The sequence below is a fragment of the Girardinichthys multiradiatus genome, chromosome 23, assembly GCF_021462225.1.
Source record: "Girardinichthys multiradiatus isolate DD_20200921_A chromosome 23, DD_fGirMul_XY1, whole genome shotgun sequence".
In the NCBI taxonomy this organism is placed as follows: domain Eukaryota; kingdom Metazoa; phylum Chordata; class Actinopteri; order Cyprinodontiformes; family Goodeidae; genus Girardinichthys; species Girardinichthys multiradiatus.
Window position 1 is genome coordinate 13,804,924 of NC_061815.1, and position 27,972 is coordinate 13,832,895.

A 27,972-nucleotide genomic window follows, 5' to 3' on the forward strand; every position below is an offset into this window, starting at 1 on the left:
CTCCAGAAAAAAAAAATACCTGAAAGTGAGGTATGCTTTTGGATTCCCCTTTTACTCCCATACCCCTAAGCAAAATCCAGCGCTTTCCAATTGCCTTGAAAAATCTCCAAAATCATATAGAGAGTCCACCAATGTGGACAACTGAAGCTCATACATATCTATATAGTACATAAGACATAGGCCGGTATCAAGTTATGTCAAGGCTTTGAAAAGTTAAGGTTTCAAAACTGCAAAAAATTTCCATCACACCATTGAAAAGTTTTAAAGTCTTTTTAATAAAAGAGCTGCAGGGATTGTAGTAATGCAGCACTTTGCCTCCCACAACTGTTGCTGTGCACTTGTGGTCAGCTGGCAGAAAACAAGGCTACTACAGCATTTCCTAGCTTACAAAAATGACAAAGTTGGTTGTTTGGAAATATTTTCGATGCTGAAAACCACAGACAGTCATTAGATCCTAAAATGACAACAGCCATTACTCTACTGTAGTTTTGAAACTTCAGGAAAATGTTATAATATTTTGTATGATAAGCACATTTACTTAAAAAAACAAATTTAGCAGGTGTCTCTTTCATACTTTTTACTAAACCTGATATAATATGTCAAACTATTTAGTAGGGAAATAATTGTGTTTAAAAATGTGCACTAAAATTGGCACTTAATAATTAATTTAGGTTTTAGATAATATAGTGATATTGTGATATTTACTGAAGGTTATCATATCGTGACAATCTTTTTCTGGTCCAATGTGATACTTACAATTGCAATAGTAATGGCCATAATTACTAGTTCAAAAAGTTATAAAATAAAAACATTGGGATAGAATACATGTCAAATTAGGACAGCGCTTAAAAAGTTTTAGAAGTTGGATCAAATTACAGAGTATCAATGGATAAAGTGGTTATTATTCAGGATAAAGAAGATAAAAATATTGTGTCTCAGTCTTTATATAGCTGACATTGTTCCAAGTGGGTTTTTCTATATCACATTATTCTACCTGTAAAAATATATTCTCCAATAAATAAATATATAAGATAAATATGTGTATCTAAAATGAATAAATAGACTTTTACACTTTTCAAAATGTCTCGACACAGGTTTGAAATAAAACCAAATTCCTTCAAAGTCCTTCTCAACCAACAGTAGTTCCCCCTCAAACAACACCCCAGAAAAATCTCCTGCGATTCCCATAGACTCCAGAGATGCTGCGTGACCCCTCATCTCCGTTTCCCTGTTCGTAACCTGCTCCGCGCAGGTACTTTTCTGGGATTGTCCAACCTCTGGAACAAACGAGCCCCTCATGCCGAGGCATTCTAGCCTGTCTTCGTGGCTGCTGAGAGATGGCCACTGTGCATTCCTACATGAGGCCCCAGTGCCTTTATCCCCGCTGGTAGAGGTCTTCCAGCCTGCACCTGGCATCTTTTTCTCGATCAGCTTCCTGCCTAAAAGGGCTTTAAAGCAGCTACTCCTGATCTGGGACTCCGATTCTCAACTATGTCCCAGAATATCCTTATATAGTTCTGGCACTCGCTCTGGGTCCACAGGCCTGGGCAAGAAGTGTGTGAATTTCTGGTGCCTTCTGGATTTAGTCCCATCCCTTGGAGTTCCATCTTTATTTAATGCCACAAAGTAACGCGTCCCTTTGTCTCCGTGTTTGTAGAGGTTGGACGAGTAGGTGTTGTACCAGTTTTCCTCAAACTGCTCCCTGAAGACACATTCAGCTGTGAGCTTTTCCTAAAAAGAAAAAAAGCAAAGGTTTTGTCTTAGCAAATACAAACCAAAAAAGGTCAATAAATTAAAATACCATATCTAAAATTTATTTATTTCAGTAATTTAGTTCAAACCCCAAACTCAAAATTCAGACTTCAAGAAAATTTGAATATTTTACATGAAAAAAAGGGACTTTTAACACAGAAATGTTTTGCTAATGTAATGTTATAGCCTCCACAGTCATGGAGAAGACTCCTGACTCGATAGTTATTCAGCTGCCAGTTTTTTATACCTTCTACAAGGAGGGAAACTGAAAAAAATCAAAATCTTGTTGTTTACAAAGGGTCCTATCCAACTTTCTTAATGGAAAGTTAAGTGGAAGGAAAAACTGTGTAAGAAAAAGTCGCACAAGCAACAGGGATATATACAGCTGTGAGAGGATTGTGAATCGAAGCCCATTCAGGGTTTTGGGAAATTTATAAGGTGTGGACTGCAACTGAAAATTTATCGTGATGCATCTGTGCTTTATTGTCTCACAAAAAAAATAAAATCATCACTGAGAACCATGTGTACCGCTGTCAAATTCCTTGTTTGTGAGCATAAACTTTCCATTAAAGCTGATTCTAATTCTGATTGCTTCACATAAACTACAACACCAATCAATCAATCAATCAACCAATCAATCAATCAATCAATCAATCAATCAATCAATCAATCAATCAATCAATCAATCAATCAATCAATCAAAAATCTAACAATCAGACATTACAACAGATGCAGTAGACAGCACATAATATATGTGAATTCCTCAAAAGTCTCAAACACCAACAAAGATCTCTACAAGACACAAAGTGTAGCTTGAATGAAAATGTGTTCTAATCTCACATGGAAAACTTAGGTTGAAGAAGAAATAAATACTTAAGTTAAAAAAGTAAAATTATAATAAAAACACTACCATTTAATACCATCTAAAATTTTCAAGGCAAAAAGAATGATTTCAAATTCCAAGTTCAGGATATAAGTTGAGTTATCCTGATTTTTTCTCCCTAAATACAAAAATCATTCAGAGACTTTTGTCAGCGTTCATCCAAGCAAATGTACTTACAGAGCCATAGAGCTCCCCTTTGTCGTTCATCCCAAGGTAAAGCCCGCTGTCCACTCCTTTTATGCTTATCAGTCCAACAGCAAGGCTGATGAATTCCAAAATACCTGCAGAAGAAGAACACAGTTGTTCTGCGCATGATCAAAGCTCAAAAAAATCACACATAATGCTTTTTCCGATGGGCTAGAAATGAATTGACAGTATGACTGAATTTGATTGCACATTATTCTAGTTAGGATCGAAGTAGACTGTAACTACATTTGAATCGGTCTACAATAGATTATATTGATTAGATCTGGTTTCATATTTCTGAACATGAATGGAAGTCAAAAGTGTCCTGAGGTCACATTTGTTGTGGATTGGCGCGACATAAAAACACTGAAATGAATTCAATAATTACCAAAACGACTGTGGTCCTTTCTCGTCCCTTGCACCGTGCCATCCGGAAGTATTTCCAGATGAAATCCAGTCCTGCAGTACAGCTGTCTCCTCCTCAGAATGCCCTTTAAATGTTTCAGATCCGGCGTGGTGGGCAGGTACCGCCTGTCCCCGGGGGCAAGGTGATCCCCCAGCAGAGTCGGACCGTCCCCGGGAGGCGTGAGGAAGAAATGGGAGCCGACGTGAACGACACCGTCGATGCCGTGCAGGACACCTCCAACTTCTCCGAGAGTAGCGGCTGCCATCGCGTCAGTGGGTAAAGTTCAACAGGTCCGATGGGAGCGCTCTTGCGTGCCAGCAGGCGGACCTGGATGCCGCTTACTGCATGTTTACGTCCTCCGTTACTTAGCGCACGTCCCTGCGGTGCGGGCAAACACCGAATCTCTGCTGCTGTGGTTGCACCGCTTCCTCGCCGCAGAGAGTTGATCAGATGAAGGTGGGCTGCAGTCAGTGGCTGTCAGCGCTCATATTGGACACCTGTCCGCAATGCCAGCCAGCGGTACCCCAGAGGAGCGTTCAGTGAGCAGTGAGGGCGAAGTGAAGGCTGCAGATCAGAGCAGGTGAAGCAGCCCCTGGAGGTCTGATCTCAAAGTGGCAGGGGTGGTGAGGCAGGTGTAAAACCACAGCACTAGTGATGGGCGGGGCGGTCACCGCTGAGACATGCCCTGGCAGGGATTTTTTCCCCTTCTCCTGAGGCACAGAATATAAGAGACACGGGAGATAGGGCTGGTGGAGGAACAAACCCACTACAGCTGTTTAAATTTAAACCAAGAATTAAAATTGATTTAGCACTCTGTAGCCTTCATACTCATCCAAAACTCTGACTCTGTCAAACGAAAGTTCGATGCAGGAGTTAGCATCCGACTATACACCAAAACTGCGAGTATTTATATAATAATCCAATAATACAATCTTCTTAGTAAATTAGAGTATAATAGAAAATGTATTTCTGTACAATTGTGAAACTATATATCTAAATGCACACAGAGTGATATATAATAATATAATAATTAATAATTATAGCTTACAGTTAATGACTGACATTGATGTCCCCATTTTGTTAAGTACAATTTGATCAATACTTGAAGTTCATTACGAATGGCCAATCAAGCACAGAGGTACCATGGACACTATACCAGGAATTGGTATCTGGCAGTTCAGTCAGGAGCCAAATCCTGCTGGAAAATAGGATCACCATCTTCATAAAGCTTGTCAGCAGAAGAAAGCATGAACCTCTAAGTTTCTCATAGCCAGCTTTGCTGACTTTGAATTCAATAAGAAACAGCGGACCAACACAAAATCAGAAGAAGACATGGCTCCCCAGACCATGGTGTTGAAGCTTCACACTGAATCCCTGGCAACTTGGATTTCTTGTCCTCCACTCTTTTCCCCCCTTAGCCCAATTAAGACACTTCTGACATTATATCTGGTTCAGAAATGGCTTAACGCAACAATTGTGACAGTTGTAGCCCAGATCCTGGATTTATCTGTGTGTGGAGGCTTTTGAAGCACTGGCTCCTTCTGGAGTCCCTACTGCCTTATGCACATTGTTCTAACACACTTTTCTTACACAATGTTGGGCCTGTTCCCAGTGAGCGTTGAACTCTGACAGGGCTGTCCCTTGTCGCTGATCCTGTTTGTGGTGTTCACGGACAGGATGTCAAGGTGTAGTCATGATAAGGAGGGCTGTCTGGTTTGGGAACCTCAGGATCTAATTTTTGCTTGTTGCGGATGATGTGGTCCTGTTGGCTCCTTCAAGTCATGACCGGAGTGCACACTGCAGTGGTTCACTGCTGATTGTGTAGCGGCTGGGATGAATCAGCTCCTCAAACTGTGACACCATGGCTCTTCACCTGAAAGAGGTGGACTGCCCCCTCTAGGTTGGGGGTCAGTCTCTGCCTCAAGCAGAGGAGTTTAAGTATCTTGGGGTCTTGTTCATGAGCGATGGGATGATGGAGCGAAAGATGGACAGACAGAGTGGGACTTTGTATGCAGTAATGCATGTGCTGGTCTAGTCCGTTGTGGTGAAAAAAGAGCTGACCCAAAGAGCAAACCTCTAGATTCAACCATCCCTCTATGTTCCAACCCTCACCTATGAGGGGTAGCTGAACAGCTGGAGATAGGTTGAGGAGTTCTGATATCCGAGGGGAGCTCAATGTAGACCCGCTGCTCCTGTGCATTGGAAGGGATCAGCTAAGGTGGTTTGGGCATCTGATTAGGATGCCTCCTGCGTGCCTCCTTAGGGTTTCGGGGACATCCCACTGGGAGGACTTGCTGGAGAGTCTATGTATCCTGGATTGCCTGGGAACGCCTTGTGATCCCCCAGAATGAGCTGGAGAAGGTCACTTGACCGAGGGATGTCTGGGTTTCCCTCCTGCACCTGTTCCCCCTGCGACCCAATTTCGGATAAGTGGAAGACGATGGATGGATGGACTCTTTTCTCCCTCTCAACTTTCCAATAATATTAATGAATTGCTATTGTACTATATTTGGTCAGGATATATAGAAATCTAATACACATAGAAAGAACTAAATTGAACTGGAAAAAGGCTTGTTTACCACCTGGTTTTCAAGCTTAATGCTATAAAAAAGTGGTAAAGAGGCACAAAAGCCTTAGATTATTTGTTTTAGGTTTTACAATAGATAAAGGTTTCCAAACTTCCAAAGCTTTCCAAACTGTATTTCATAGAACCTGCCTTTAGTATAGGATGATTCTATCTAGATTAAACCAGTCTCGATAATGTAATTTTTCCACCCTGGACTTTGTATAAAAGCGATGAAAAAGCCACAAAAAAAAAAAAAAAAGCCTTAAATGAGACATATTTTGAGTTTTCACAAGTAGAATAAATCTTTCATAAATCACAAAGCTTTTTATAGAACCATTAAAAGGTTTAAAATAATCAGTCTGACCATCTTAGGTATTTTAGATTTGGATGTAGAGCACATCACAGACAGTTCAGAGTCGTTAACGGAGTCAAATAGCGCATGTAGATAAGTGCTGAACCTAATGTAAGCTCCTCTACTTCCCCGCGGCATTTCTCGCGATGTCCGAGACGCTGTGTTCACGGTTAACATCGCCTGAATAAACAACCATGGCCGCCGCACTGCGCAGACTGGTCCCTTCTCTCACAAGCAGCTCCAAAGCGGGAGTGTTTGCTGCGGGGTCTCAACAGCAAACACCCTCAACTGCGAGAAAGGCGCTTAAACTGGTCGCAGCCGGAGCGTGTGTTGCAGTCGCGGCCGGTGCTGCGGCTTTTTACTGCGGTGTCGGACCGAGGAGCCGCTTCGAAGCTCGGCTCGTACATCTGGCGCTGCCGTCCGTCTCTGCGGCTGATAAGGTACAGTGAGGACATCCGTCACGCAGCTGGCGGTACTCAGCTCTGAAACAGTCGGAGTTTAACACCTACAGAGGCTCTTATGTCGCCTATGTGTCGCACACTGGAGATAAGGTTAAATATACTTTAACTAGTTGTTGTCACTTTCGGGAGCTATCCGCGACCTTTGGTGCTGAAAAGGCAAAGGCATCTTAGATCACGTGACCAAGAGACGGTTTGGTTTTATGTTTTTGGTGCTTTAGTCTCATGACGTCTATTTCCTGTGTATACATTGTTTACACAGGAAATAGACACTAACTACGTGACATATAGAGGGATTGCTAATGTTGTAGACTACACATATGTCCTGCCCATATCAGCGTTGCAGATGTACAGACAGATCCATATACAAAGCATGTTATTTTACATCTAACTGCTCGGAGCAATATAAGGATGGCTATGTTACAGGATGACAGTACAAGAAAGACTGCATTACATCACTCTGTCAAAGTCGAAGATAAGTTTTACAGTGATGCTAAATAAACATATTCCAGCAGGATATACTTGTTGCTGTACAATGAAGCAATGATTGGACCAGTTTATTTAACTGGAAAGTATTGTATAACTGTTTTTAAATGGACTTTGACTTAATTTCTTAACTAGAAAAGCTCCCCAAAACTGTTGCCACATCTTACTAACTTACCTTTAAAAACAGATTATTAAATATGTTATTCTTCTGAAGTACTTGTCACATCTTCAACAATGTCTAAAGGTACACAAGTAAATAGCTCTCCAGCCTCACTTTCTAGACATCTGTTACTACACATAGATCATTTAATTATCATCTAATCCAGGTTGACAGAGTTTTTTTGGACACATTGAAAAACAGCTTAAAGAGCTTTCCAAATTAGAGACATCACATTTAGCACACATATGGCCAGTGTTATGGAATTGCTTCACTTCCAGTCATTGTTGCAGCATTGACAGGAAAATAACCTTTCTAAATCTCATGCTATGCTGTGCAGAAGCTCTGTTGGAGTGGCTTACATGTGACAGGGGACTTGACCCTGATTTATAAATATTTAGCTAATTAGATCACTAGGGGACACTCATAAAGGGTGTTTACAGCATAAAAGGTTCAGCCAAGATGATCCGATGGTGATCAGGTGTAGGAAAACGAAGCAAGAAAAAGCGAATGTCATGGCAACAGTAACCTACCCTCTCTTGATGCAGTAGCACGCGGTACGTCCTTCTTACAAATGCACACTCAATATAGAAAGCCAAGGTGACACAAACTTTATATGCGGGACTGGATGTTTCTGAAAATGCACTTCATGTTTTATATTTGGACACATTTAATATCGCAGTTTGTGAAAGAAAGGATAATAGCGGTGATGGCAGCTTAACAGTCTGTTTAGGCTTTTGTTTGGAGCTTTACACAGGATTCTGCAGCACTATTTGAAGCCTGTGGACTATTTCTCCAAAGTCATGCTGCCCTGTTTTTATTACACAAGAACTACCAAATCTGTTTAGCTCTGGCACATGTTGACAATGCTTGAGGACAAGTAAAGTATGCCTGCGATTTACACTTAATTCCCTGCAGAGAAACAGTCTCCTTGTTTGATATTAGTGGGTATGAGCGAGGCATTGTAGACCGGTGTCCTCATACAGAAGCTATACAGGGAAACAAGAAATTGGACACTTTGGCTTGGCAGAGGGCCTGATATTTGAAGAGGGGAGGGGGCAGTAGTTAGAGGGAGGTTTAATGGTTAAGCAGAGGGGGGCACACATTCCCTAGGTGTTTGCTGTGTGCCCAGTGGACCTGGCAGTGGGCCACCTGACAGAGAGATCCACTCTGTCATTACCAATCCAGCATTCTGATCCTGCTGGGTTTAGGCAGTTGTAGTGACATTATCTTCTGTAAATGGTTGAAAAATTAGGCATGCTCTCCATTACTCAACTAAGAGAGGCTTTTCATGATGCTTCAGGGGATTTTGCAAGAAGGATCTTTCAGACAGTGTTATCACTGAAATGAGTTGGTGTTTCTATGTGCTGTATGTGTGTGTGTTTCCAGGGAAGGACCTACGATCTGGATGATGGAGATGTGTATGTGTCGTCCTATGAAAACAGATTCCGAATCTTCAGCTCAGTGGAGTGTGAAGGCCAGCTCTACATGACACCTCTGAACTTCATTGAGTCTGTCACTCTGAATGAACCAAGGAGTGAGTAAACCTGTATCACTTAATTTATCCCCGCACTGATAAACTAAACGACATCAGGAATGGATGTTTGTGGCATTTAGATGGCTGACAAATATAAAGATTTTGTTTACTGATAAATATTAATAATGACAATTATTAATATTTCAGTTGACAAAAGTGACAGGATGACTTGTGGCGCCATTTGTTTCCTGCAAGAGTCTTTAAACCCCTTTAGCTCTTCTGCATTTTGTCACATTACAGCCATAAACAATATGTAAGAGGTTTACACAAAGTAGTGCACACAAGTAAAGTGGACACACAATTTTCAAAATGTGTATAACTCTGAAAAGTGTGACCTGCATTTGCAATAGGATATGCCACCTTTACATTAATACCTCTAAATAAAACCTGTTTGTAATTTAATCTCAGTATAAATCGAGCTGTTCTGGGACGAGGATTTTTTTAGAGAACATTAGTGAACCAAGGAACACAGGAGACAGGTCAGGGAGAAAATTTTGGAGAGGTTTAAATGTTGTTGCTTCAAACCGATATCCTAATCTTTGAACATCTCACAGAGGACTTTTAATCCATAATTCAAAAATGGAAAGAGTATTGCACAACTGCAGCATATACTCCACCTAAACGATAGGCAGGGCAACAAGAGCATTGCTCAGAAAAATGGCCATTATACATGCCCTGAATTTAGCTTTTATGAAAGATTTACAAGAAGGAAGACACTGTTGAAAGAAATTCATAAGAAGACCAGCTTTCAGTTTGCCACAAGACATGTAAGGGACACAACAAACATGTGTAAGAAAGAGCTCTGGTTAAATGAGACCAAAGTTGAACTTTTTGGCCTACGTCCAAAATGCTTAGGTAGAAAATGTACACGTAACCACATTAGCCCCACAGTGAAACATGGTAGTGGCAGCATCATGCTGTAGGGATGCTTTTCCACAGCAGGGACATCAAAGCTGGTCAAACCTTATGAGAAGATGGATACAGGTAAATACAGGCCAGTTTTGAAAGAAAACCTGTTAGAAGACTTGAGACTAGGGTGAAGGTTTACCTGCCAGCAGGACAACCCACAGTCAAGGCTACAATGAAAATGTTTAGTTCAAAGCATATTCATGTGTCAGAACGGCTCAGTCAAATTCCGGACTTAAATCCAGGTGATAATCTGTGGCAAGACTTGAACACTGCTGTTTAGCTGCTCACCTTACAACATGACTGAGCTTGACTTATTTTGCAAAGAATAGGCACTACATTTTAGATTATTAGATATTAGATTATCTGCAGCTGCAATTGCAGCAAAAGTTGGATCTACAAAGTTTGACTAAAGGTAATTGCATACAAATGCATGCAACACTTTTCAGATTTTGTTTTTTTAAATATTTAGAAAAACCATGCATCATTTTTTTCTCCAGTGTCACAATCAAGCACTGCTTCGAGTTGGCCTGTCACACCAGTCTCAATAAAAATTCATAGATGCTTATGGTTGTAATGTTAAAACATGTGGAAAAGATCAAGAGACATAAAGATTTTAGCAAGCCACTGTAAAGTACCCACTGTCAACTGCCATTTCCTTAATTATACCTCCATCAAACAAAATCCAAACCCATTATCAACAGATTACTTAGTTGTGCAACAGTTTAATAACAGTTTTAAAAATGTCCTGGTGGTGCTTCTTGGAAGATTCTTGCTGCTGAGGGCCTGTGAAATGTCATTGGACAATAAGTCAGGGCTTGAAGTGCTTTAGTCATAACACCTGCATAAAGATAGACATCTTTACCAGCAACCCTACTTTTATGGCTCATTTATGTGGCAACAAACTTGCAGGGACCCACAGAGACTGAATTACTCTGCACGGATACCATAAATGTCATGATAAGACAGTGTTGCCAGTGATGTGTGGTGTGTGGCTGGCTGTAATGTGCTGGGCGTGACTTTTCTGGCATATAACACACACTATAACACGTCGGCTCTCATTATCGTCACGTCGCTAATTGCTCATTTGTTGTAAAATGGTAGTTATAGGGCTTTATGGCGATGTTGTGGCTGGGAGTTCAGGAAGGTGAAACATCCGAGGGGATGCTTATAATGTCTATGAAGTGACAGCTGGAGGAAAGGAAAAATCAGAAGAAAACTCTTTGAAATAACAATTTTATTTTGCTTCTCCATATATTGTTCACATCTATCAGTTTTTCAGCTTAGGAAATAATGATAGAAATCAAGCATGATAATGTGACCCCTTCCTGTCAAAACACTCTCAGACTACATTTTAAATGTTTCCCAGGAAAGTTGTTGTTAATGTTATTAAAGTCACTTCCCAGCCAGATTTTGTAATGACACACCTCTCTTATCTGCTGCTTTATAGGACACTGGAATGTGTTCATTGTTTATGTTTTTGTACGTGCAAACACCTGTTTTCACTTTTGATTCCTTGCTCACTTGTCCTGGCACAGATTTCTTTATAACCCCACATTTTCCCTGCAACCCAAACATTAACTCCGAGCCTTACTTTGTTCAGGTAAGAGAGGATGGAAGTCCATCACTAAAAAGGTGAGTTTTCTTGCCATCAAAGCACTTGCTACTGAATCTCCTCTTTATCTGTGTAAAACAGCTGTAATTACTGTAATGCTGACAAACATTGCCTTACTTTGGTATTACTCAGCGATCCTGGATTTTCTTCTATTTTCCCAGGAATTAGACAAGGTGCTGTCTGATACTCCTCCTGTTTGGAAAGGATCATCTAATTTGTTCAGAAATCTGCGAGAAAGAGGTAGATCTTCTGTCTTGATGTACTGCAGACACAAAACCCTCGAATGTAAATAATGCCCTTTTGCACATCTTTAAGCTCGCCCAATTGGGCTCGCCCACGCCTCATTCAGAGGGAGCTCTGTTGTCACACACGTCTGTGATCCGCAGCAGAAGGTTCAGGCTGTAAACGCTATCTTATCTCCCCATCAGTCTGGTTGTAAATATTCTCAGCTAGCCCTTGAAAGATGCATAGATTTAATGTCAACATACACAAAAATGCACACTTGGTATTCTCATAGCAGGTGACTGAAGTATAGAAAAACTGAAATAAACGGAGAATATCTTTATTAAACCTAAAACAAAATCTCACGAATATATCAAGCATCCATTAAAATTTTAGCTTTGTTTTAGGTTGATTAAGAACTTTAAATTTAATAATCAAGGGTTTTCTGTTTCTCAGGAGTCTAATATGACATAACACAGAGGCCCAGCTCTCTCTTCAAAATAGAAAAGACAAGAGAACATGCCAGTTTGGAAATGGCAATAAGAAAATAGCTACTTCTCAAACTTGGCCAAACTTGTCTAATCTTCCATTGTTATTTGAGCGTGTAGACCATAAATGACCATTATAACAATGACAATAATAAATTTTACCTACAAACTATGACTCCTCCACCTTTTACACATTTTGTCACTTTATTTGGAATTGTTTTTGATAGGCCAACAAAAAGTGGAAGGAAAATAATATGAGCGTCAACATTAAACTAGTGCCGCTATAAATGTGAAAAGTGTGGTGTTTGAATTTGTTTCTATCCCTTTAACTTTGACACCCCTAAAGAAATCCAGTGCAACCAACTTCCTTCAGAAGTCACCTCATTTGTAAACTACCTGTGTGCAATTTAATCTTAGTATCAATCCAGATGTTCTGTGAAGGTCTCAGAGGTTTGTTAGAGAACAACGCAGTAATCTGGTCATAAGGCTTGAAAGCATTTTGTAAGTTTCCCTTCATGCAGGTTGTCATAGTATCTTTGCCTGAACTCAGCAGTGAAATGAGTGAAACTCCTTGTAAGCATTCCCACCTGGGCTTGCACGCTTCCCACTCGGTATCTCAGGTGTGCCGGCACTGTTCTGCTCTCTCCCCCTGTTGCTTTAGCTAAGTGCCGATGCTGGGATTTGGGGCTTTTAATCCTGCTGTTAAACACTACAGCTTTGTCAGGCAAAAAAAAAAAAGAGAAAAGTTTGGATTGATCTGCGCACAAAGCGCTACTTTAGAGAATGAGGGAGTTGTTTGAACCCTGTTATGTCAAGACATGTCCCGTCGGACACCCCCCGATCACTGCGGACATCATGAAGCCAGAGAATAGCATTGAATTACATCTCCGGGACTGCCACTCCGTATGAAGTGTTTCTGAGGAATTCTTTGTATTGTCTAAAACCTCTACTTGAGCTCAGAGGCTGAGCTGTGGGGAGGAGTGGGGGAGCTCCTCTAGGAGTGGAGGTGTGTGGTATTGATGAGACATGGCAGGAATCTTAAAAGATTCATTCTGTCTCCTGAAGTTTAAGCTTTAAAGCCTGTGAAGGTAGAGATCTGCTGTCATTATAGGGCAGAGAAACAATGATGAAGTACTCCGCAATGGGAGTTTTTGAAATAAAACTTGGTAAATAAAAGCTGAAGACCTTCATATGATCCAATGAGCAACAGCACTCCAACTCATAGAGGAACGAAACAATAAAAAATGACATATTTGCTTTGTAGTCTTGGGTGTTCTTCCCTCTGAAAACATTTCCCTGCAGCAAACCTTGTTCCTGAGTTCTTTTCCCATAACACCCCGAGCAGTCACCCAGAACTATCTGTGCTCGATTCTCTATCATCCCGAGCAAACAAAAGCTTGGGAATGCTTTCAGAGGCAGGAGGGAGAAGCCTACCGAGTCGGCTGAAATGTCTCCTGACACTTACTCTTCCATTCCCATTCTCCGTGTCGCACAACAAAGGCCTCCACACAGGACTTGAATCGGCCGTTCTCAATCAGTGACAGATTATCCGAGAATGTATTACACCTTGTTACTCAAGCACGATCAGAAGCCGTGGGCCCTAAAATTTGTTTGGGTTTTGTTGTCCTGATAGGTTGTAAAGCCCGTGTTTGTGTGAGAGGAACACCAAGCGTGAGGTAAAAGGCATCTTTTAAGATGTTATCAGTGAAGGCGAGGAGATTACTTATGTCTGGAGGCGTGCCTTGCTTCTTCGGACAGCTTACTCATTGGGGCAGCATGACTTTGAACATTTGTAAACACCTTGAGCTAACCAATTAATGCCATTCGATGCTGTCCTGAGTGCAAAAAGGAACATTTCGGCTTTTGTTTCATGCCTCGCCTCAGTTTTTCTCTTTGTTCCAGGTGTCATCAGTTACACAGAGTATCTCTTTCTGCTCTGCATTTTAACAAGTCAGTATACACCCAAACCGAATCAAACAGAGTGATGCCGACAAATCTCTTAAGTTATTCTGAAAAGTTGCTCCTCTCTATTTAACTTCAGAGCCCCATGCAGGATTTCGGATTGCTTTCAACATGTTTGACGCAGATGGCAATGAAATGGTGGACAAAAGAGAGTTCCTGGTGGTAAGAACCAAACCCTGATGATAATTCACAAATAACTGATGAAAATACACATCAACTTCTCCTTTATGCATCTATCCTTTCTCAGTTGGAGGAAATTTTCCGTAAGAAAAAGGCCAGAAAAGAAGTTGCTGATGACTCTCATAGACTGGACCAACAAGTAAGTTAGATTTTCGACCTTTTTTTGGCAGGTTTGTTTACTTGTGTTGTAGCAGCAGAACATGGTCTGGGTCCAGCTCTAAAACATAGACTGGCAAATCTGTCTTCATAATCTGTAAATGGTAACATTACTCTTTTTTATGAATTTAAATGGACCAAAATAGCAAAGTAAGAGGAACCTTTATACATATTCATGATATATATTCAGAAACATGCCAATGCTGGTTAATGTAGCTCAACATGCATAGAAGATAAAAACCGTTCCTCCATACATCTACAGCATCCCCCACACTCATTGGCATTCCTGGTGAAGATGTGCAGAAAGCCTTAACATAAAGGAATCTTTTTTTGCAGCAACACAACCTCATTCTGAAAATGCTAGACTAGTCCAATGTTTATTTGAGCATGTTTATTAAAAAAATCCCATGTTAAGAAATAACAAAATATGCAGCACAACACTTATTGACTGCCTAAACAAAAATAAAATAAATATAACTAAAGATTTTTTAGATGATATCTCTATGTTGATCGGAGTATCTGGGAACCTTCAGTTGGTAATTCGTGGCTTCATCTGTTCCTAAAGTTTTAGTATGATGTAACACAACAGTTTCTTTCAGACAGTTTTCAGAATGGAGAAGACCAGAAAATATACTACTAATGTAAGGCTGATGTGAGTTGATCTTTATAAGTCAGGAAATGTCTGTAAGTTAACAGATATTCACCTAATCTAGCCCATGTTTAAAGAGCAATAATTTAAAAAAGTTTAAACAGCTGGAACCTTTGCCACCATGTGCAGCGTTCAGGATGCTGAGGGATCTAAAGATGTTTCATCACTCCAGAGGACCACGTGGGCACTTTTCTAGAGTCCAGTGACCCTTTGCTGTACCCCTCTTCATCTTGTACTTTGCATTTCACCTGGCAATGTAAGGCTTGGATATAAAATCAATGAAGCTCACCATGCTCTGTTCTTTATCTGATCTAAATGCTGCATCAGGTTTGGAGGTCTATCGCTATTCACTCTCCAGAAAGTTGGGAACTTCTGCACATTGTGTAACTGAGCACGAACCTTTACTTGCGCCTGCCACCCTCTGGCTGAGTTGATGTTTTCCTATCTGCTTCCCCTTTGCTATGATAATACTGATAGGTGACCGTAGAATGTTTAGTAGCAAGAACATTTCACAAAATAACTTATAGCACAGGTAGCATCCTATTAGGGTACCACGCTGGACTTCATTGAACTCCTGAGGAACCTATTCTTTTGTTATTGTGGAAGCACACTGCATGTCTAGGTGTTGGATGTCATACACCAGTGTCGTGGAAGTGTTTGGAACACCTGAATTCAATTATGTTGCAATTTTGGACCTACACTATATAGCCAAACGTATTTGTCTGTCTATGTTTACATGTACATGAACTTTGATGACATCTATAAAGTCCAATTTGTTGATGGACCCACTGTTGCCAGCAAAGGCAACTTTAACTTTTCTGTAAACAATTTCCACAAGGTTTAGGAATGTGTTCATAGTTAGATGGCAAAACCAGAAATGCAGCCTCTGCTCTAAGTAATCCCAAAGGTGTTCAAGAAGCTTGAGGCCAGGACTCTGTGGAGGCCAATCAGGTTTCTCCACACCAAACTTTATACACCTGCAGCCATGGAAGTGATGGGAACACCAGAATTAATTGATTTAGTGTTGTGACCCAATACTTTTGGTAATATAGTACATAAAGTGTAGCTTTTCCAAAAGTAGAAGCTCTATAATAGAAAATTAAACTTTATAGGTGTTTTTCTTGCAACACTTGCAGCAATCCTGGAGAGTACAGCGGCTGCAAAGGGGTTATAGTGGTCATACAGGGTAAAACATGCCTGAGGCTTTCATCTCCCTAGGGCTTCTTATACCACATGCAGGTGGATGTAAACAGAAGGGCTGAACAGAGTGATAAGAGATACTCTTTGAGGTCTTATCGCACTAAACAAACAACACAGTGGAGCTTACTCTTCCAGGGCAAATGTTAGCATATCTGGAAAGTCTCGAATTAATCTTACACCCGTATAAGTATCAAAAAGATCATTAGAAAGGGCACTCTAGATTTGGGAACATAATGTCAGGAGACAACTCTGAGCATGAAAGCTCTGGGTGGATTCAGAAAAGTTAAGAACCTGACTAATCTCGGATCTTGTTTAAAGTCATGTCAAATGAGTATGATCTTTGAAAATCCATGCTCAGCTCACACTTTGTGCATTTTGCATAAGATGAATATATTCTCTTACAGTGCAGTTTATTTCTCTGTTTTGCATTTTAGACCCTGCAGCTTTATGGTCATTACAAAACCCAGACACACAGTGTATGTATTGTTCTTCTCCTGTGAAGGCAAATGAATTCTTCTGCTTGTTGCATGGCTTTTTTTTGGGGGGGGAATGCATTCTTCCAACCTGAACAAGCAATGGAATCACACTCCTTCTTCGTCTCAGAGTCTGACACAGCCCGCATTTATCTCTGTTAACACAAGATAACCTCAGCCGCATTTGCTGAAATTGTACTGTACTTCAGTATTATCTGACATGTTGCCTATATGTGTGTGTAGAAGTAGTGCAGGAGATACAATGCAGATGATTTATGCACTTACCTTATATTGGGCAACAATTCTACTTCAAAAAGATCCCACCTGAAGACTGACAAGGTTTCTCTCTGGACCCACATGTTTTATTGTTACAGTGTCATTGAGAGTGGTATTCGGGCTCAGGTTACCTTTTCAGATGGGTTTGACCATGAAGTTGCCAGTAAGTCAGAAGAAGCAGTGCTGTGAAGCCTGCTCAGCCAGGGATGGGCCTGCATCTTTTTGTTTTAATTCCCTCTGCTTCAATATAGACACTTTTCCAGAGTTCACTCAGATTGTTTCAAGAACACATACTGTGACAGGCCTGCCTCCGGTGCTGCAGTTGGGTTTCCCCCCAGCATATTTTAATTACAACAGTTTCGGGATCTTTTCAGATGGGGGTAAGACAGGGAGCAACATGGGGCAATGAAGTGAGTTGTTCCATAATTAGTTGTAGGATTGTGCTGTAAATCTCCCTCTCTCCTAAAAAGCAGTGAGGCGCAGAGGAAGAGCTGTTTAATCAGCTGTCTCACAGTGCGCTTCAGGCTTTAAGAGACGAAAATCTAAACAACATACACAAATATAATTAATTATGAGATCAAGCGAGCCATGAAGTGTCAGCAGCAGCTGGCTGTTCCGGTTTCTTGTGTGCGCATGTTGTAATCTCAGGACTTGAGAGGCATGGAGCAAAGAAAAATCATATGGTTTTGTTGTTGAAATCATAGTTTTCTCACTACACACTCAGATATTCTGTTACCAATAACCATAGAGCGTAGCAATGTGCTAGCAAATGGTTGGGTCATTTTGCATAAATAGCATAACTTTATTGAGGAAAATAGTGGATTCTTGCTTCCACGTTGCATCAAACAGCAGATGTGAAACAGACAAAGGGCCAAAATCAGTGTAACAAATCACAAAAACGCTTTACTTTGCAGCTCAGCATTAAATCATGATGCTAGCCTGGATTCAGGTATACAAATGATTTACACAAAGCCTCGCTCAGGTCTTGTGGTTTGCACGCTGTGGACGTGTGTTAGCATTGCTAAGTTGGCCAAAAGGCTGCATGCATCGCTGCAGAACAGGCTTGTGTCAGTCCTTCACTGTTTCTGCATGCATCTCACAAGGCTCACTTCTCTGTCCTGCCTGCACTCTCCAAAGGCAGCCTACACTCCTTTGATAAAGTATTCATAGCTCGTAATTTGTAACGATTCAATATTTTATTGGGATTCAATGTTGCACACCAACAAAAAGTTGTTAATAATTCAGAAGCGAAAGGAAAATGTTGCATGGTTTTCTTCATGTTTCCAAATAAAAATCTGAAAACTGTGTCAAGTATTTATATTAATTTCCATTTACTCTGGGATCCCTAAATAAAATGGAGTGCAATCATGCACAGCACTATTTGGTGGAAAAATGTAACACTGCACATCAAAGCTGAAAGCACAGTGATACATGGTGGTGGCATTATCATGGATTTTAGTCTTCAGCAGCGGCTGACCAGGCAGCTGATATAAATGGATTTTATTTCGGGTGTATCAGAGTATCAGAGGGCTGAACACAAATGCACACCACGCTCATTTTTTTCTTAGTTTTGCAGCACTACAGGCCTTTATTTACATGTTTTTCCAAAGGTAGGCAGGCAGGAAGTGGGGTGGAGGGAGGGGCAAGACATGGAGCACAGGTCTCTGGGGTTGGGACTTGAACCCCGGGAAGTCGGCATAGAGGACTAAGATCTCCTGTGTGGGTTGCATGCTCCACCACTACGCGACACACTGTCCCCCACTTGTCACATTTGTTCTTGTAAAGACTTTAGAAAATCATGTCTTCTTTCACTTCACAATGATTTGCTACTTTGTGTTGGTGTGTCACATAAAATCCTGACTAAAACATTGAAGGTTCTGGTCGTAACAAGTTAACAAAATGTTGAAAAGTTCAAGGAGGATACGTACTTGTATGAGGTGCTGCATGTCTGCTGTTTAGCCCTCCTGCCTTTCATTTTGTGCTCCATCATATTTTCTCAAGTAGTTTTTGCCTTCTTAAAAGTGGCAACATGTACAAGATGTATTTTGTCATCTTAACCTGCTGTGCTTCAACTGCGGTCACAGGTTCGTAAAAAAGACGTCCAGCATGTGGGGACCCCGGGTGTGTGGGATGCTCTCAGGCGCGGCATAAGTCAAGTTCTGTTTTCTGATCTCACTGAGGTAGCTGACGTCTCTTTAAAACTCAATATGCAGTAGCAATCCAGCACATTGCGCTGTGTGGGAGGTATATCGAACACGAAACTGATGTGATGGTTTTGTTAGTGAGCACGGAAAATCGACTAATTTATGTGTCTGTTCTGTTAGTGAAGGTTAATATTGATGGCAGGTTATTGTTTTCTCTTACTGAAGCAGGTTCCACACCAGACGTGGCATGTTTAGTCAGTCTGTTGCATGACATGTGTTTGGATCATGCAGAAATGAGAAAAATGCTCCAGGTGATTCATTTCTGAATTATTAACTATGTTATTCAGAACTCGAAGTGCCTCCAAACTAACATGTTTATAGCTCTTCGCAGGGTTACATTTTTTTCATGTGTGATGGTTTGCTGTATTTTTATAATAAATTAATGCTTTTTTATATTTAAAACTGTAGTTTGCTATAACAACTTTTGTTCCCTCTAATAGAACGTGGATGAGAAAACAGAGACCACGCTGCTTGTGCATTTTTTTGGAAAAAGAGGCAAAGCCGAGTTAAAGTTTGAAGATTTCTACAAGTAAGTATAGAAACGCCATGTTTATGATGCCTGTTGTTGATAAAATATTTATCTACCTTTCTACTAAGAGCATAAATCACAATAGTTTCACATTTAATGGTTTGGTTAAGTATTTCTTTGTCCCACTCATTCAGGTTCATGGACAACCTGCAGACAGAGGTGCTTGAGATAGAGTTCCTCTCTTACTCCAAAGGCATGCCCATCATCAGTGAAGAAGACTTCACTCGCATTCTTCTTCGCTACACAAACGTGGATGATGTCAGTGCGTACATGGAGAATGTACGCCACAGCATACCCGATGAAAAGGTGAGCTTTTTTCTTTCATACTCCCTTTGCTGTTCTTTTTTCTCTCAAACTGAGACGTAGAGCATTATATCCTGGAACTGTCTTATCTGTCATATCTGGAGCTTCAGCATATCAACTAATGCATCTGAAAGGAGAAATCTTTGAAAAACGAATCTCCAGCTTCATTTTATTGCACCATTTATATCCCTTTGTCTCTACATTTTGTTACATCACAACCATAAACTTGAATGTATTTTGGTGGGGTTTTATGTAATAGACCAACACAAAATTGTGCATAATTGTGGAGTAGAGGGAGAATGACATGCATACGTGTTCCACCCTCTTTACTCCGATACCTCTAAATAAAATGAAGTGCAATCAACTGCCTTCATAAGTCAGTAGTAATTAGAATCCAGTAGGGCAGTGATTCCCAACCAGGGGTACTCGTACCACTAGTGGTACGTGAGCACATTGCAGAGGGCATGTGGAAACATTTGATATTTTATTTCCAAGATGATAAAAATATCATAAAAATCATCAGTTAGTAGAGATAATTATTGGATGTGTGATGCTTTATCCTAACGCAGGTGCAAAATACACCAAGCTTTTATCAACCAAAAGAGCAGAAAAAGGACTGATAAAACAACTCCATGTGGGAGAAACTAGAGCAGGGGTGTCATTGCTGTTCACCTGCAAGATGAGAGAAAAGTAAGAGCTGTTTCCATTCTGCCTCCAGATCTATCAAAGCTTATCAAAATCAAGCAAGCTCAGGTGTCTCATCAAAGCTCAGTTAAATAATGAAAACAAAGTAAAACTGATATAGTGAGCCTGAATATTATTTTGTTAAGTGTTCTGTCTGTTTACTTATTGAAAAGAGCTCCAGTTTTTGTTGTAACAAAGGCAGCTTTATTATTTATGTTGATTTTGTATTTATTTAGATTACTCATTCAGTTTCGCGGCAACAGAGTTAGCTTCCTGTTCAATTTGAGCTGAAAATAATAAAATACCTAAGAACTAAATGTTCAAGTTAAGGAGATTAAATAAAATGATTTTCATTTAATAATCAGTGGTACATTCTATTTTTGCTAAAACGTTTGACTGAGGGGTTACTTACCCGTGGTGTAACTAAATAGCTCATGGGGTACACAAGTCAAAAAAGGTTGGGTGTAGTTTAATCTCAGTAAAAATCCAGCTGTTCTGTGAAGGCCCCAGTTTGTGAGAGAACATTGGTGAAAAACAGCTTAAAGAAGATCAGGAAACACAGCAGACAGGTCAAAGGGAAACTTGCAGAAAAATGTAAAGCTTATAGAACAATCATCAAACTTTGAACATCAGCCAAAACATTGTTAAATCTAACATTTGAAAATGGAGAGAGTACTATGACGTGACTGCAAACCTACCAAGAGAGGAAGACTGGACATGGAGAGGTTTAACCAGAGAAGCAGCCAAGAGGTCTATGGTAACTCTGGAGGAGCTGCAGATATTCACAGTTCAGGTGGGAGAATCTGTTGATGTGACAACTACTAGTCATGGACTCTACAACCCTGAGATACATATATAAGTGTGACGGGAAGAAAAGCATAAGATGTCTTTTTTGCAGTTTACCACATGGAATGTGTTACCAGAAAATACTACAGCACATAGTCATGAAAGCTGCGTTCACGTGGTTCAACATAGTGGTGGCAGCATCGTGCTGTGGAAATGCTTTTCTTCAGCAGGTACAGGAGTTAATAGGGAAAAAAATGAAGCTTAATATCAGACAGCCCTGTAAGAAAAGCCTGAATGAGACTGAAAAGACTTGAGACTAGGATGAAGGCTCATCTTCCAGCAGGACAACAGTCCTGAACATACAGCCAGGCCTATAACAGAATGGTTTAGATCAAAGCATATGTAAGAATGGTCCAGTCTAAGTCCAGAACTAAATCCAATACATTATCTGTGGCGAGAGTTGAAAACTGCTTTTCATAGACACTTTTCATTCAATCTGACTGAGCTTTTATGCAAGGAAGGATGAGCAAAATCACAGTCTCTAAATGTGCAAAAATAGTAGAGACAGCAGCTGTTCTAACATAAGATCAGAAGCCTATCATGTTTGGTCATAATCTAAGGGATACCTCACATTTTAGATTAACAAGGATGATCACAACTAAGAGCTCTTCAAATAAATATGCATGGTTGTGTATTTTAGTGTCTATTGATGTTTTCTATATCTGCTGTGTAAGAAAAGCCATTGTGGTAGTAGTACAACAAAGGAAGATAAAAGATAAAGTAGTAAAAGACAAAAAAGGATGTGGGACTCCTGAGATTTGACAGGCAGATATGACAATCCGTCTGCTTCCTCCCTCCAGCCTCCTTAGGTAGTAAAAGCCTTGCTTGCAGGTTAGCTCTGTGCAGTGATGTTTTCTAAAGATTTTGTTTTGCTGGACATTGAAGCCTTTAACTTTGTTTCTGTGGATAATATGAATTGGCTGTTGAGTGAAGCGGCCTCATTTCCAGCTCTAATGTGTTTCTCCTCTCGACGCGCTGACCTGCGTGAAAAGGTGCCGGCAGCTCCTCAGCTGCCTCGAGTAGCCTGTTGCTAGATCTCCATTGATAATCAAGTGGGTCTCATCATTACGCTAAGCGATATTTTATGTTTCCCGCATTGTTGGAAAAGCAAGGCGTCACAGATTAGTCATTACTCCATTTGTTAGGCGCTGTGTGTTGTCTGTTCAGCTCAGGGGGCCCCCGGCTGCAGAAACAGCTAGTAGCCGCAGGATGGTTGAGTGGACATCAATGGGCTCAGTGTTTGAGCCATCAGCCGAGCCTGAGATGTTTGGGGATTCATCACTTTTGTTTTTGTTTACTCAAGTATCAGGTTAATCTGCCTTAGAAATGTCTGCAAGCAGCCTGACCTCTTCCCAAAACCTCCCACCCCTCCACCCCACCACCCCGCCGCTGACAGCTCAGCATGTCCATACGGCGCAGGGAAAATCCAGCAATGTATACTTTGTCTGTTTGGGTGTGTTATCTGTCTGACGGCCTCAAGCTTCCCGCACACACTAAGAGATTCCATTGGAAAGATGAAAGGAGCCCGATTATGTTTTGTGTGAATTTTAGCACCGTCCTCTCATAGGAGTGTTGACACATGAATCTTGCTTGCTCCAACATCTGAATCCTTGATAAAAAGCGTGGCTTGATTTCTAGGTCTTTGCTTTTTAGGGAATCAGCTTTGAGGAGTTCAGATGCTTCTTTCAGTTCCTGAACAACCTGGAGGATTTTGCCATCGCCATGCAGATGTACAACTTTGCCCACCGCTCTGTTGGTCAAGGTAAAGGTTCACAGCCTCATTTTACTTTAATGTGAATTACAAAACAGTGTCTAAAGCTTTGAAAGTTTCCTTGGGCTCACATACAGCTTCTGTAGTGTTTGGATTGATTGATCAATTTTGTTCTTATGTTCTCAAGTTCAGTTCTAATACCAATAGCTAGTTTATTCTGGTAGTATCCACATGTCTTTCCAGTTCAACATGATTAGATAAGTCAGATGTAAACAAATATCTTCATCGTAATAACATCATCTCCTTTTGCCAGGAAGTATGTAACTCCTTAAAACCCTTTATATTTCTGAAGAAATGCTGTATGACTTAAATGTGGACATATATCTTTTAAAGTCTGTCAAACAAATATACTTTTTGGACTTTAGGAGTTCATCTTCAGTTTTTCTGATGGCAATTTGCATCAAGTCTATGTTGCTTTGAACAGTGAACAGATGAAATGCTGTCAATTGCAAAATTAATATATTGTCTTTCTCAGCTCAGGGTCTGTGTTTTAAAGAGGACAGGGCAGCTGATATCACTCTGTCCCTCTGAAGAGCAGGATGATCGCTTTAAAAGGGAATGGTGCAAGAAATCCTTCTCTGTTTACCAACCAGCTTCAGGGTGCCCAAGAAAGTCTCCTAAAAAGAGATTCTACCAGGGGATTGCCACCAGCGCAGAGCTTGCTCTGTAATGGTAGTTGGCCGGTGTGAGTGTTACTGAATGCACAGTGAGATGGAGGCTTTTTGGGGCTGGCCTGGTGTCAAAAAGGGCAACAAAGAAGCCTCAACTATGCAAGAAAAACACCCCTCCACCTGGAATACACTACAGCAGAATCTGACGCTCTCCGGTTTGGTTAAACTTGGGGAGTTAAAAAGTTTTATAAAAGGATTGGGAGGCATTGTGTAGAGGCACCTGCACTTGTTATTAGTAAAAGCACCACTGCTGATGTTGTATGGTATGGATCTTCAGAAGTGTTTAGTGGATTGTATTATTACTGTTTTTATGTTTGTTGTCGATGTATGTAACAGGTCTCTCTTGTAAATGAAACGATCGGGTCTCAAGAGACTTTCCTGTATAAATATAAGTAATAATCTGTCCTTCTTTTCCCAGACGAGTTTACCAGGGCAGTTTACGTGGCCACTGGAATCAAGCTGAGCCACCACTTGGTCAACACCGTCTTTAAGATTTTCGATGAGGATCACGATGGTAAACTTAGCCACAAGGAGTTCATTGGAGTCATGAAGGACCGCCTGCACCGTGGAGACAGGGTGAGATACTCTTCATGTTCTCCTAAAGGTGAAACAGGACACTCTCCTCCCTCATCTGTGGACTGAATGAGAAGCTGCTGCTTGTGGCATGTTTGTTACTGGATAACAGGGCCACCAGTTAGATGTTGATTTGAGGTTATACTGCCATCTATTGGGACAAAGTGTCATAATTTCTTGTGAAACGGCACTTGCTCACTCTTATCTCACTCATTCTCAGGGTGTTAAAGCTGAGGAAAAGTTCATCTCTTTCAAATCCTGCGTGAAGAAGGAGCTATCAGGCAAATAGGTAAAAAATATGCTCTCCCACTTTTTTAACTTTTATTCAAATAAATACATAAATGTACTAGTTCTCAGTGGAATTAAAAAAACACAAGAATGATTTGTCTAAAACATTTCAAAAAAGAGCTCCATGTAGTTTGGAGAAGTGCCTGAGGCCCACAGTCTCCTTGCCTGAAGCATTAAGTTACACTGTAATATTAACGCCTGAACAACTGCCATCGGACACCGGCTTAGGTCTGCATACATGAGCAGCGAGCAGCGTGGTTTAAAGCTGTCTAAGTGTTTCAAAGAGAAGGCACCTCACACGAGAAGGCTTAATAATCACCCTTAGTAATGAAAAATGCAGAATGCCTTTGAAAACAGCTCTGTGTAATTAAAATGTATCCTTAAAAAAAATCAAGACAACATAGGACATTTTCACTTAGATGTTTTAATAGAGATGAAAGTGCAAATAGTATATTTATATTCAGATTTGAAGACGCGGCTGTACAGTGGCTCCCCAAGGCGCACGTATCGATGTTAAAACCGCAGGTTTTTGTGACAGAAATAAATGAGACCGGCGTAAATCATTTTAAAGCTTTTCAGCCTTTAATGTGAGATATATCCTGTACAATTCAACTGAAAAACAAACACCTTTTGATTCAGTTTCAGCATTCAGTCTTTACACTGGCCACCACTTACAAAGAATCTGACTAAGCAAGATGGTCACATTTTTCAGCAATTTTTCTTATTTTCATTCTATATGTTGCAGCTAAATGAGTTTTCTTGTTGCACAAAGAAAATGTTTCACTGTTATTTTTGGTGGTTTAGCTTTGGTGATGAGCTCCAAGCTGTAAGGCTTCTTTGCCATCACCCTAATGTTTAGCTCCATGTGCAGATTCACGTCAAGACTGAAGAAAACAAATTTGTTCTTTTGCACCACAATTCCTAAAGTTTCCACAGTAAAACATGGTGGTGGCAGCATCATGCTTTGGGTTTACTTTTCTTCATATGGAGCTGAGAGTTTTGTTAAGGTGGATAAAATCATGAATGATTTCAAATATCAGTCAGTTTCACCCTAATACTTTGAGGTGAATAAACTAAAGATAAAGAGAAATGACATTTTTCAGCATTAACAAAGAGTTTTAACATAATGTTACTGTGGACAAGAGAAATCGTACCCGTTCTGATAGATTTAGACACCAATTATGGGACAAACAGCGTGGAACTCTGAAGTTAATCAAAGGATGATTCAACAAACTATTAGTGTCCACATTTATGCAACCATGTTATAGCATCTTTGTATTTTTTTTGTAAATGTTTGTACATTCTTGGCTTTCTTCAACCTAAGTGACCGCCAGCACCTTAGAAATAAGTGAATTAGAAATTTGCCTTTTTTTGGTTGTTTATTGTCAGTTTAACAATAACATATTTTCTATAATTAAAAAATCCAAAACAATTGAAAGTACATATTTAGATGATTTTGGAACAACACCGTTCTACTAAATAGTTATTCAAATAGTTTTTTATGGTTAAAAATATTCTCTCATTAGCAATTTTAAAGCTTCTTTGTGTTTATAATTCTGTGTTCATGAATTTCTAATTATTGATTAAATTGTTACAATTACAAATTTACAATTTAATAAAAATGTATAATCTTATACTCTCTCCTTTTTTAAAGTTATTCAATAAAAGAAATATCTGCATTACTTGCACCTAAAGTGAGAAATTATTTAAATATAATTCTTGATTTTAATTGTTTTTATTTATAACCTGCTTGGAGTTTTATTATAATAGCAGCAAAAATAGACTTAGCTGTTAAACATATTTCTGACTCACTGCTTAATAAACAAAAATATTTTTCAACCCATAATGTCACAAATGTCAATTCAATATGATTAGGGATTTTAAGCCTGTCTTTAGCTTCTTTAAACTGTTTTAAATATCTTTAAATGTTAGTAATACTCCTTATCTTTGTAAGGAAAAATAGTTGACACAAAATAGTCACAACAAAAAAATAAAAATAGAGAAATTCCAACAGTATGTATCAGTTACTTTGATGATGAAGGTTTCCACCTGCTTGAAGATGTAATTGTCTTTGTTTTGTCACCAGGTAAAGAGCCATACACCGCTGCATGTCTTACAGTCTGGATGAGCTGTGGCTTCCCTTTCCTCCCTCTCTGGATCCAGGGGTTGATGCATGCTGCAGGATCTCAGAGCTCTGTCATAGAGGTTTGGGAAACCAAAGAAAAACAGGATGTAACCCCAACAGGATGCCGTCAGTTTAATAGGAAGCTTCACTAAATTTTCAAACAAACCGCAAATTAAGGCACATTGAGGCACCTAGAACTTTACTGGATTCTAAATTGCGCTTGTTAGAGTTTGTAAATGTATGTAGGAATATATCAAATTGTTTATTCCCATATTTATTTATCTACAAATATTTTGAAAAAGAAAGATTAATTCCAACAATTTAGCCAATTTAGGTAATTAGTGAAACAGTTTCCTTCTCAACCAGCTTCTCTTCTTCAGATTTAATCCCAACCTTACTTCTGTTCTAGATGGAGAATGCTCATAACCTTTGTCCACCAGTTGTCTCTGCAGTTCCCCTGCACAGATTATCCTTGTCCAGCACCAACCCCCCACCCTTCAGTCCATCTATTTCCTCCTAAGTGCTGCAGCTGGAATCCTCCAGAAGAAGCAGACCTGAACACACTCGCTCAATCCGAGGCTCATTTACTGTTTAACTGCAGGCTGCTAACACTGTTAATCATTTCTTAGCTGATACAGAGAAGTGTTGGCATAGATGTGATCTTTCCTTTTAACCAAGCAGAATAGAAAAGCCACGTGTTTTTACTTCTCTTTTACTTATTGCTGGTTTTAAAGGAATACATCTAAATGATGATAAGGATGTGGAGTGACCCTGCTGTGTTTCTGAGCTTTGTTTGATGAGAAAACACTAAAGATACCATGTTAAACGCTATAATGTCATTCAGACTAATGCACTGTATCTGCGACGATTTGATGCTCATATTAGTGACTCTACCTCGTTCCTTTAAACTCTGGCTTTGACTGTTACGCTCACTTTAGAGCCTTGATTCATTTCCACAGATGTGTTTCAATAAATCTGACATACTGTATTCCTGTTTTTTGTGCTCTGAGTCTTCCTGTCACACTTTGTCATGCATTAGGCAATAGTTTCCTGCTTTGTTACAGCCAT

General features: G+C 40.1%; 2 protein-coding genes across 5 annotated transcripts; one reads left to right on the top strand and one right to left on the bottom strand.

The window, feature by feature from the left end:
* Nucleotides 1-251: 251 nt before the first annotated feature.
* fgf20b (fibroblast growth factor 20b) lies at nt 252-6,239 on the bottom strand. Of its 2 annotated transcripts, none has more exons than XM_047353568.1 (4): nt 6,158-6,239; nt 3,210-3,937; nt 2,813-2,916; nt 252-1,731 (listed from the first exon to the last, which is right to left on the bottom strand). In XM_047353568.1, the coding sequence occupies exons 2-4, from the start codon at nt 3,490-3,492 to the stop codon at nt 1,486-1,488; spliced, it is 633 nt and encodes a 210-aa protein (XP_047209524.1). In that variant the 5' UTR covers nt 3,493-3,937; nt 6,158-6,239; the 3' UTR covers nt 252-1,485. The 2 variants fall into 2 exon arrangements, with proteins under 2 accessions (XP_047209524.1, XP_047209523.1); XM_047353567.1 differs by lacking the exon at nt 6,158-6,239 and adding an exon at nt 4,818-5,989.
* Nucleotides 6,240-6,338: 99 nt separating this feature from the next.
* Nucleotides 6,339-27,892, top strand: LOC124860336 (calcium uptake protein 3, mitochondrial-like). Of its 3 annotated transcripts, XM_047353564.1 has the most exons (15): nt 6,339-6,585; nt 8,636-8,783; nt 11,293-11,324; nt 11,466-11,544; nt 13,917-13,964; nt 14,056-14,138; nt 14,224-14,295; nt 16,596-16,637; nt 18,995-19,090; nt 19,555-19,643; nt 19,778-19,949; nt 23,130-23,238; nt 24,337-24,494; nt 24,712-24,780; nt 26,866-27,892. In XM_047353564.1, exons 1-14 carry the CDS (start codon nt 6,340-6,342, stop codon nt 24,778-24,780), a joined length of 1,443 nt encoding a protein of 480 aa, XP_047209520.1. In that variant the 5' UTR covers nt 6,339; the 3' UTR covers nt 26,866-27,892. The 3 variants fall into 3 exon arrangements, with proteins under 3 accessions (XP_047209520.1, XP_047209521.1, XP_047209522.1); XM_047353565.1 differs by lacking the exon at nt 18,995-19,090; XM_047353566.1 differs by lacking the exons at nt 16,596-16,637; nt 18,995-19,090.
* Nucleotides 27,893-27,972: the final 80 nt, after the last annotated feature.